Source organism: Pyricularia grisea (genome assembly GCF_004355905.1).
Source record: "Pyricularia grisea strain NI907 chromosome Unknown Pyricularia_grisea_NI907_Scaffold_2, whole genome shotgun sequence".
Classification (NCBI taxonomy): Eukaryota; Fungi; Ascomycota; class Sordariomycetes; order Magnaporthales; family Pyriculariaceae; genus Pyricularia; species Pyricularia grisea.
Window position 1 is genome coordinate 3465576 of NW_022156717.1, and position 11584 is coordinate 3477159.

An 11584-nucleotide genomic window follows, 5' to 3' on the forward strand; every position below is an offset into this window, starting at 1 on the left:
GCGGGTTTCTCGGCGCCGTTGCGACCGCGGATTCGCCAAAAGAAACCAAAGATTATCGGGCCAAGGCCTTGGCCGTAACAAGATACTTTCGCAAAAAAGCTCGTCTAGCACCGGCCAAGAAATTGCCCCAAGACCAGCCAAGATGCCGCCCCTGATTCACATCAAAGGAAAGCGCACTTGGCGCAGCGGTCTTGGTTTTCGGTGGATTGAAAGGGCTGGCTGGGCGAGACGTCTTGGGAGCGTGGAACGTTTTGTGGTGCAACCTTTTTTTTTTCTTTTTTCTCTTTCTCGGAGTCGAAATTCAGTTACAAAAGGGCGGTTCAATTTGGGTATCAATTAAGGTGAATACGTTAGGCAAAGGAAAAAAGAAAAATATAACGATTTGCAGCCTGCCAAATTAAAGTAGGCGCGCCATCCAGACAAGGGTATCCAGATTCCCGGCTTTTCGTCCAATGACAGAAACAAGGCAAAAAAAGTTGGATTCCCCATTGTCTTGTCAAATTAAAATCGAATTTCCATTCCATATTGCTTTAAGCACATGGCCAAGCCTATGCCTGAGACTCTTCATCCTTGTCGTTACGCGTGCGTTGCCGTATTCCGAGAGCAAAACGAACAAGGCCAAACATTCGGCGTCGGTACTTGAACGCCCAGGTACGCTTCGGTGAGCTCTGACAGGTAGACGTCCATCAAGCCGCGAAACCTTTTCGTACCTTGCCTGACGGGCTAGCTACCTGGTCTAGCGTGTCTCTTTTTTTTTTTTTTTTTGTCTCTCTCTCTCTCTCTGTCTTCTTTCACTTTATCAAGGTCTTTGATAGCGTCCAAGACTTACCCTCCCGGAGTAGTCCCCGTCGCAGTGGTGGAGTCTCACCCCTATCGCCCGGGCAAACTTACTTCTTTCTTTGTGTCTTTGAATTTTTATTTTATTTTATCTCATGTTGACTTTTCCGTTTCCCCTTGGAGATACCATCTACTTTATCGAGCAGGTGGACAGGCTCAGACAAAGTAGTACCACCGACACACTGTCACCTGCCTTACCCCCAAAAAAGTAAAATAAAAATAAAAAGTGGCGAAACTTCGGGGTCCCATGTCCTGTTGACGTTCCGTCGAAACAGCGGATGCCGTTTGTAATTCCGAAGTTCACAACGCTTGTCTCCTTCTTGCTGGATGAGCGCCACACAAAACACAAACAAAAAGAAAACCCGCATTTTTATCTTCTGGCTCAAGGTGACGAGAGAGGAACAGACCACCCCTCTCCCTCCATGATCGACATAGGGCGTGTGCATGCTGACTTGATTTTATCTACCGCAACCCTCCGTCATTTATAAGTCCTCGTGGGACTTGTCACTCACTCCCTCTGGTTCGCTTTCCTTTCCGCATCTACGGGTGAGATGAAGGCTTTTATTACGACTTTCCCTTCCCATCTCCTTTCAGTTTAGCTAGAGTCACCAAGCCTTTTCTTTTCTTCTTTTGTTTTCTTGGTTGCTCTTCGCTTCTCTTTCTTACTCTGTTCATAGTTTTTTCACATCCCATTCTTTTTGTTCACGAATTCTTGGCCCCGGTGGTTCAAGGTTCTTCCTTTCTATATTAAGTTTTTTTTTTCTCTCCTCTTCTTCTACCCGTCTTTGCCTACTCTTGTTGCTTCCTCGTGGTTTCGGATCTTCGTTTCCTTATTTGACCGCTCCGCCCATGTGCCTCGGCAGCTTCTGGGCATCCAAATCGTACCACCTGAACAAACAGGGTTGACTTTTTGTTTTGCCGGATCGAGGACGACACTTCTTCGTGTCTCTTTGTGCACCCTAGCGTACGTAGTCAACTGTTACTCTCACCCATCTAGCTTCTTGGCCCAGACCCCCAACTACGCAGATCGAAATGGTTACACCTCGCTAGTGTCACTGTTACTTTTGTTTTGCTGGGTTAGAAGCCATGACATGCCCTAGTTTGGGGATCTTACCCCAGACCGGGTCGAGCATGGCCATAATAGCATGAAGCCCATTTAAACTTGATCAGTACCTTTGTTTCTGATACAATCTTTTACTCTTCAGCCAGGACTTTTCCTCTCTGGGTCTTTAAAGAGGAAGGAATCTGATTAATTCAAGACAAAGCAAAAAGACAAGATAGTTCAACATGCCGTCTCTCGACCCTAGCGAGTTGAACATAGTCCTTGCGGTGCTTGGTATGCAAATCCCACAGTCACCCTTGTACACACACACACACACACACACAAACCTGAACATCAAGAATCTTTTCATATAAATCACCAATTTGGAGGATGGTATGAAGACGAAGAAGCTTCTGCAGCCAAGCAAACTGTCGTCTTGGTCTTGGTCTTGGTGCACAGCAGTGCCACACCCACACCTACATACTCTTGTAGGCGAGGCTTGGAAGAGTCTATCTTGTTAACCATTTGTTCCTTCACCTGCAGGCGCTTTCACCATCATCTACGGGCTGTTCTCTGTTCTCATCAAGCAAAAATGGTACCTCGGCGAGGCTCGTAAGTGCCACACTCGGGTCCCCTTTCCTAACAACAACAAGTCCCAGGCCTAACAAGATGCCACTCGGCAATTATCGACAGTTCCAGCCATGCTGGTCGGAATCATCCTCGGTCCCGTGGCGGCCAAATTCCTGGACAATACGCGCTGGGGACCCGGCTCGCTCAGTGAGCAAGACAAGAGCAATATCACCCTCGGCTTCATGAGGGTCATGATCTCGGTGCAGCTTGTCATCGCCGGCTTCCAGCTACCCGCCAAGTACGCCGTCAAGAAGTGGAAGGACATGGCCATCCTCCTGCTGCCGACCATGACCATGTCTTGGCTGTTGACCACGGCCTGCCTGATGGCTACCATCCCCAAGCTCACCCTGCTGGCCAGCCTCGTCATCGGCGCCTGCCTGACGGCGACGGACCCCGTGCTGAGCCAGGCCGTCGCCAAAGGACCCTTTGCCGACAAGTACGTCTCGCGTCCGCTGCGTGAGATAATCAGCGCCGAGGCCGGCGCCAACGATGGCTTCGGTTTCCCCTTCCTGATGCTGGCCACCTACCTCATGCGCAACACCGAGTTCCCGGGCCTGGTCCTCAAGCCGTCCGGGGATGGGCACGGCGCCGAGGGTGCCGTTGAGGTCGCCCACAGGCTCCTGAGGCGCGCGGGCGACATTGGACGTCTGGACGGCGGCCTCGGGACCGCCATGAGGGACTGGCTGCTCGAGACGTGGCTGTACACCATCATCCTGGCGATCGTGTACGGCGGCGTCATCGGGTTTGGTGGCGGCAAGATGATCAAGTTCTGCCTGCGCAAGAAGTGGATCGACGGCGAAAGCTACCTTTTGTTCCCCGTGGCCATCGCCATGTTCATCATCGGCACGGCCGGCATGCTCACCACAAATGACCTGCTGGCCTGTGTCTGCGCCGGCATCGGCCTCAACTGGGACGGCGAGTACCTGGCCGAGACCGAGGAGCGCCACGACGAGGTCAACTCGTGTATCGACGTCCTGCTCAACTTTGCCGGCTTCATGTACGTCGGCGTCATCATGCCCTGGTCTCAATTCCACGACCCCGAAGGAACCGGCATCACCGTCCCACGCCTCATCGGTCTTGGCTTCATGGTGCTCCTATTCCGCCGCATCCCCGCCATCATGGCAGTTTACAAGGCCATACCCACCTGCGTGTCTGGTTGGAAAGAGGCTTTGTTCATGGGATACGTAAGTCTTTTTCTTTTTCTTTTTCTTTTTTTTTCAAAAGAATTTGTCCCTCCCGTTACCTCCCAAGAAAGATACCAAGACTAACATAAACACCCCCTCACAGTTCGGCCCCATCGGAGTCGGCGCAGTCTTCTACGCCGAGCACACGAAGCACCTGTTCCCCTCCGTCGGCACCACCGGCGACGTTGCCAGCGACGACATGATCAAGGCCCTCGTCCCGTCCATCTACTTCCTCGTACTCTTCTCCATCGTTGTCCACGGGCTATCGATCCCGGCGCTCGACTTCATGTACCGCGTGTCGGGCGTGAAGCCCATCACCGACGACGCCGTGCAGCTGCGCCGCAAGTCGGCGGCCGTGGCTGCGCCCGCCAACGCCCGCGTCGACAGCGCCGAGCCCGAGTATTTTGTCGCCTACAACCGCTTCAGCCGGCCCGTGCTCACGCAGGATGCCGCCGCCGCCGTGCGGTCTAACCGCCGCACCGTGCTGTTCAACGGCCAGCGCGTCGACGGCCTCCCCTCTGCAAACAACGGCGGCTACCCGCAGCCGCAGAGACAGTCACAGGGACAGCAACAGCCTGGCACTATTCTGTTTGCTCCGAGCAACATGCCAAAGACGCCTGCGGATGAGAGGGCCCGCCAGAACTGGGAGGAGGACGTCGATCCCATTGAGGAGGAGAAGATCCGCGCCCGTCTCCGGGCTGCCAGCTTGCAGAGGCTGGGCTGAGTCGTGGCTGAGGTAGATGGATTTCGTTTTTTTTTTCTTTTCGGTGTTGGGTCTAACTGTGGTGGTGGGCCAGCCAATTCTTGAGAGTAGACCACGAGGTCTCGTACCCAGCTAGATCCGGGGGGTGGGGGGTTTACTCTTCCTCGGGGCTATGTTTTCCCCGAAGGGAGACTCAGCGAAGCATGTACATTATTTTAGACGCGCAGAATAAAGTCCCCACAGTCACTACCTTGCCAAGAACAAATCTCGTATATATACATATATACATACATACATATATAGAGAAAAAGAAAACGAGACAAACCTGAGGTGCGTAGGTCTTTGGGTCCTTGGCTAACTCGCCCAGGCCCTGCCCCTGAGAAATCCGCAATGTCCCTTATAGACTAGACATCTGCTCTCAATTGCACTACCTTTTCATCTTCTCATGGCTCTGTAAGATGTTCTTGCTGCCTAGACCGGAGAAGCTGCCGCAGGTGGTTGGTTGCCCGAGATTAAGGGGTCACTCCTTTTAACACTGGAACTGAACCAATTTGTTTCGCAACTCAAGTCAGATCCTCTTTGAAGCACGGATAGAAATAGCCCGTCAGATTCGAAGCGTGCTTTTTTCTAGCTTCACACATCAATTCTTCCAAGGCTCTTGAGATCTAGAGCCTCATTGTCAGCCCCCAGACCAACAGACTTACGGTGACAGATAACCAACTTCCTTTTGTACGAAAAGAATATGATTTGTCAAAGTTGTTGATGCAAGCGGCTCTAGTGGCTTTTGTATCTGAAATCTATACTAGCGCTAGCTGCTTTCAGCTTTAATGGCCAGCTGTGTCCCTAGTGTGTATACATTACATTAGCACAATTATCAGTTTCCGCTTGTTGAATCATATATTTAGGCGCCATTCACTTTCAAAAAATCAAGTCTTGTCCCCGTTCTGGCCACTTGAAATTCAAACTAACCAACCATCGTCAAATCTCAAGATCTATAACTCTTGCCTAGATGTCGTCTTAAATCTTTCTTGTTTTCTGAAACCATAAATGCCGTTGTTTGATGATCCCTCACGGTAGCACAAGTTGCCAAAGTCGAAACTATAGTTCCAAAACGTGCCGCGAAATCGGTGGTTTTCATGCAGGACCACGCTAGATGCTGTCTTTAGCCGTGGTGCTTCTTTTTAGTGTGCCGGATTGTGCGACCCAGAACTTCATCGGTATCCTCCCCCATCTTTTTCTTTGTCGCCAGTTTTGCCCTCACCGGGTATGGAATTTCATATGTGGGAACTACTACTGTCATTTACTTCATATCATCTCTAATGGCCGCAAGAAAATACCCTTTGAGATGCTGTATAATTTCTTTGACTTTGATTTTACATGTCAAGGCTGTACTTGATGTAGCATTCTTTTTTTTTCCCACAACGTCATCTCTACAGAAGGATTCCCAGCCGCATGTGGGACATCTGATCGTTCTTGGGACAAACCGTTTTGCAGACTTTTGTGTCATCATTTCCAACAGACCAAGTTTTATTGCCCCGGGCTGCTCTTAACCCCCCCACCGAAGAGTTTGCTGCAACGCACCAATTGGCCTTGGCCAGCCTCCGCCCTTCCCCCGACGACATCTCAGTGAGCCTTTGCTTTTATTATTGTTCTCTATACCTCAACTGGCCGGTCTAGCGGAGCGGGGTGTGGCTGGCGGGCGGGCGGCTCCGAGGGAACCAAACAAAAAAAAAACAAAAAAAAAAAAAAAAAACCAACAAAAGAAAAACCCTGATCAAAGCAAAGCTAGGATGGCTGGTGTGGTTTCTCGGTAAAGCGGGCTATGCCGGTGGGGGGGGGGGNGGGGGGGGAAAAAAAGAAGAAGGATTTCTTCAACACCCGTTCCCCTTGCTAGTGCTGGAGGGAAGGAGTCTTGGAACTTGGTGGTTGTTTTCGACCATGATGTGTCCGCATTCCGGGTACGTTCTAGCTCTGGTCTGAAAAGCAAGCAAGCAAGATAGGTACCTAGGCACAAGGGACAAGGGCCGATAGGACTCTCTGGAACCCGGTGGGGGGTGGGGTTGAGAACACCCCCCAGGGTCAAAGAGTCGTAAAAGCCGTTCCTGCTGCAGTCGACCTGTCACTTGATGATCCATCCGTATTCGCTCTACTTTCCCGAGAGATAAATACGAACTACGGGTTAGCAAAAAAAAGGGGGCGTGAGGGAAAAAAAAAGAAAGACGAGAGGCAAAAGATGGCAAACTGATACGCTTCCTGTCCTTGTCTTTCCTGCAATCAGATTTCTCGCTATTAAAGATCAAGGAAAAGTTGGTATTCAAGGGGTCTTCAAGTGACAACCAGAGTACATGCTCAAAACTTAAAATCCCAGTGGTTGTTAATGATAGTTATATTCCCGGTGTTATTGTAGTATTTGGTGTGGCTTTTGGATAGAGAAAAATATGCCTGGCATACTAAATGCTCTTTGCCAGTCGTCAGTGCTATTATTGCATATTCTAAAATGTCTCCCAGTCTCTACAGCCGCTTACCATGCCAATCAGCTTCATAAGGTGGGCTTCAAGCAATGGATTTTGAGCCTTTGAATCTGACTATGGCAACTTTTTAAGGATTTCATCCGCCGCATCTCCAATCGCGGAACTAGTCACTGCATGGATGAAAGAAAGAAAAACCTCGGGGTTGCAAAAGCAACCCTTAACAGTTTCTATAAAATTTGGAAAAAAATGGGATTGAAAATTAAGCTTAAATTTTGTTTATCGCATGCTTAGAGAGATAATACCAAATAGTGTCTATCAAAAAGCTTTGTTTGAAACTAAAAGCATATACTGAACTAGCCACAGCCACTAATTAGCTGGAGACAGGAATATAGTTGCTCAGGAATAACTGTTAGTTTGAGCTGCTAATCTGCAGATCTGCGGGTTCCAACATATTTAGCGTCTTGTGCGATATTCGCGGTTATTCCAACACCCAATATTAAAAAAAAAGGATATCGAGTGTGGTGTGGGCTAATAGTCTGCGGTTCTCCTGGTTTTGTTTCCAGAAGGCGACTCGTAGCTGACTCTTCTCTCTGAAAAAAAAAACTATATAGTGGGCTGTCATACTGAGAACTTCTTCTCGCCAAGCATCCGTGTACCATCCATCTACCGCTTCGGTTCCGTCGCATGCGGTCCCCCTTTGGAAGGCAAGTGACGCAGCTGCGCCAGAGAATAAACCCCACCCCACCGGATGTTATAGTCCACCCCTCTACCAAAGGGCCGGATCAACAAAAAAAAAGAAAAGAAAAAAAAAGAAGTTAAAAAGCATGTTGCAAGCGAATGTAACCAAAAGAGAATGCAAAAGAAGGGAGCCCTCTTTGGGAAGCATCTGTTACCCATCCAAGCCGCAGTGCAGCAAAGCCCCCGGAGATATTCGTCCGGGAGGAGGCCTTGTCGCGATCAGGCGGCTCTGATGGCGGTGATGGGAGAGGACTGATTCGATCGAGAAGAGCAAAAGCAAACGGCCAAAAAAGAATTGTTGAAATGAATTAGTGTAACGACTGCCAGCGCACCGCTACTACCTTACTCTGCAAGGCCAGATTTGTGGTGATCCTCATTGTGGGTGTATTGGGTCTTTTTTTTTGGCGTGTCGTCTGTTTTGGGGCGTTGATCTCGGTCAGCCTTGCTTCTTTTGCACCCCGCAAAGGTTTTTTTTTTTTTTTTTGTCATCCACAGCCTCGACAAGAATTAATATTGGAATGTTGTACTCCGTGGGGTAAGGTTTGTAATGACATGTCATGTTTGTAGGGGACCAGCCAAAAAATGTACAACCTATTGTTCCCTTCTTTTCTTCTGGGTAAAATGAGCGGGAAAAGATAATTTAAAAAAAAGCCCCCAAGATCTCGGAAGACGTGCCGATGACGTGGGGAAAAAAGTATGGATTCAACGTTACAGTGGTATCCTCGAACGTCATCGGAGGAATAACCAGATTTTTCTTCAGCAGCAAGGGTGGCCGAGACTTGTCACCCAAGTTTGCAAGGTACATTTTGCCCAGAATTGGAATTAAACCGCAAAAAGACTTTGGTCTTTTGTGGAGCATAGTAAAGGGACCCTCACATTCTAGATAGATACTTTTTGGATATCATTTTTCTTTCCAGGGATTTGCCGGATATCTCTGACCGGTTTCGGGTATTTTATACTTGAGGGGAGGAGATCTTCCCCATTATTTTCTTTCCCTGGTTTTTAAAAGAATGGAAAGTCAGGTGTCAGATGAGCATAGAATGAGCTTAAAATTTAGAGGGAAAAGAAATTACAAAGAAAAAAAAAACAAAGAAAATATACTGACCCCTTAACTAGTGCTGACTTCGGGAAGACTCGATGACTAGCAGCCCGAGGCCAACGGGTATACTAGACTAGCTGCATACCTTACCTGCATTTCCTTAGCGGGGGCATCGACACATACGGCTAGTATAACGGCATGGACTGTCTTCCTTGCGTTGATCTTTTTTTCTTTTCCTTGCCTAATCTCCCGGGCTGTGGGTTTCCACCGTTCATCCCGGGGAACGGCAATCAAACTTTCCGGGACGGGAGAAGGAAAATCGGGTCACAAAAAAAGCCCGAGTACTGTTGTTTTGTTCTCGATAGGATTGGCGTTGTGGTGCGTATCCTAACTCGAGCTACCATATGCAGTATTATGTACTATCTAAGCGAGCCTGTCGAAACCAGAAAATCCAGTTTACCGGTCTGTCCATTGCAGATGCAGTTCAACAATCAACGTACGTGTGGGGAAACCCCCCCCCCCCCCCCCCCATCCTTGACCAACAGCATGAGGGTATCCGTCTGCACAACATTGGTGGGTTGCTGTTCACTGACCTTGGCTTTTCCAAACTTTAACCTCCCGACACCACCAAGCAAGCAAGGTATTTCGAATCCCATAGCCTGGTTTTACAACAGTGCTCATCATGTCAAAATAGCGCATTTACTCCACCGGGATTTTCTCTCGGCATACTCTGCCATGAAGCACATGCATTTGATGTCATTTATCTACTCGTCTACAACAAAAATAAGGGTAATCCTGTATCGAAAGATCAAATCAAGTCCCCTAAACACAAGTCCCTAACATGCTGCGCTCACAGGGCAACCCTCAATCCGAATCCTTCTACCGTTTTTTGGCGAAGAATGGGTTAAGGATCGGAACGAATCGTGATCCAAGAATTGAGTGGTTCCGGTTTGGTGGCTTAATTTGCTTTCTACTTGCAGGGGAGGTGTGTGCAAAAGGGAGAATTTCCATTGTGAGCCGTTTAGAACAATACCATGGTACTCGAATACGACGGTGTGAGTGAGTAGTCAGTCATCTGAGACTTTGAGCACAGAGTAGGAAAGCAGCTCGTGCTTGAACTCAACCTCGCTACCATGATTTTATTTTTCCATGTCTTCACAGGCAGCTGCTGTCTTTGAACACTTGCCCAAAGGGGGAAGATAGGCTACAAGGGAAAACCAGAAAAATATGTTTGGGTCCGAACTGAAGAAGGAAAAAAAAATAGACCCAAGAACCAACCCCCTGTCCGGATCACGCGGGGCCTGCAGGTCTTTCGGGAGGACACACCCGGGAGCATGCAGGATCCAGGATTAATATTGATATTATTGCCGTTTTTTCTACGATAGTTGCTGCATGCGACAGGTGACATGACAAAACATTGGATGAACTCGGCCATCCAGTTGGGTCGGGGGCTATGCATGGCTTTCTTTCTTTTTTTTTTTTTCTTGTATTCACCAAACAAAAAGCAAACAAAAGTCCCCCACAAAAACTTGTACGCCTCACCATCCTTGCTTTCGGTTAGACTTTTCGGCAAGCACCGAAAAAAAAAACTACATAGTAATTAGTTCAGAAGATAATGGGGGAGAGGGGTGGGGACTTGAAACGATGCTACGCATCCTATCTGACTGTCTTTTGCTGTGACGCACTTGGGTCCTATAATCCTACAGACTCCCCCCCTCCCCATATTTGAAAAGAGCAAACCGGACAGCCTCGGGTGCATTTGATACTGTAGATAATCCCTGCTCCCTTTTTGTTTCCAAAAAGCCCCTTGCATCCCTTGAAAGGGTATAGCGCTCCCTCCAGCCAGCTTGGTCTCAATAAGGATCGGTAACGGCAGGGGGAGATAGATGTTATCCCACCAATTCCGGCTTCGCAAGGTTTATCTATCTAATGTAGAAGCTTTTAACTGTGGGTGTAAGATGTGATAGATCCTGGTTTAACGTCGGATGGAGGACAGTTTGATTCCAGGGATGAAAGAAGCTACACATAGCTAGGGGCTTACTTAAAAAAGTTCATAAACAAAATCCTACTCTCAGGGACGCAGCCTAGTATCAAACCCCCCCAAACCCCCTTTGCTTTTCTTTCCGGGAATAAAACTTTACCCTTCATCTGGCTAGCCAGTTGCCTATCAGAGATATTTGAACCCTGCCCCCCCACCTTCGCCACCGGTGACCGGTCTCCCTTTAACAACACGTAGCCCACGGAGCCGGAAGAGATTCCCCGTGGTGTGGTAGAGCAAGGGGGGCCCCGTATTGAGCACCTTGCATGATACAATTTTACTATTCAAAGCCAGACTAGCCTCCGATATTCTATTGTAACCCCCTACAAGGCACTACCTGTGTTCCTGGTATTGGTTAGACTGCCTTTGGCTGATAGGAAAATTTGATAACGTTGTTTGCACCTCGATTGTTGAAATGCCAAGGACAAGACGAGGCAAAGGTCATATGATGTTTCTAGAGCCAAGGGGTTTTCTATGATACACGTTTGCACAATACCCAAAGCCCCAAAAGAATGAGATAATATGAAGAAGATAGACTGACTTTCTCTCTCTCTTTGTGGTTTCAAGAAAATGTAACTAATTACCAATAAACAGGTTGACCTCAATTTGTTCACAATATGTGAAGAACAGCCAACTATCTCGACCAAGACCACCCATATCAAGCTTTGATTTTTTTTCAAAATGGTTTTTAAAAAAGAAAGTTTGCCTCCATTTCTTTGTTTCTTGAAAACGAAAATATCCATTTGCCCTCCCACCGTTAAACACCTTTTTTTGAGGTTGAAGCAATAACAGATGTGAAAGAAGAGCAGAGAAAGAAAAAGAAAATCAAGTAGAAAACAAAAAAAGCTATGGATGTTGGGATTAAAGTGAAGGGTTGTTCAAATATTGCAACTCCAATACGA

General features: G+C 48.1%; 1 protein-coding gene across 1 annotated transcript; it reads left to right on the plus strand.

Annotated features, from left to right (window-relative positions):
- Positions 1 to 2124: 2124 nt before the first annotated feature.
- On the plus strand, positions 2125 to 4417 carry PgNI_03628 (uncharacterized protein; the record flags this gene model as incomplete). Its single annotated transcript, XM_031123682.1, has 4 exons — positions 2125 to 2173; positions 2423 to 2491; positions 2573 to 3693; positions 3797 to 4417. 4 exons carry the CDS (start codon positions 2125 to 2127, stop codon positions 4415 to 4417), a joined length of 1860 nt encoding a protein of 619 aa, XP_030983612.1.
- Between the last annotated feature and the right edge of the window lie 7167 nt (positions 4418 to 11584).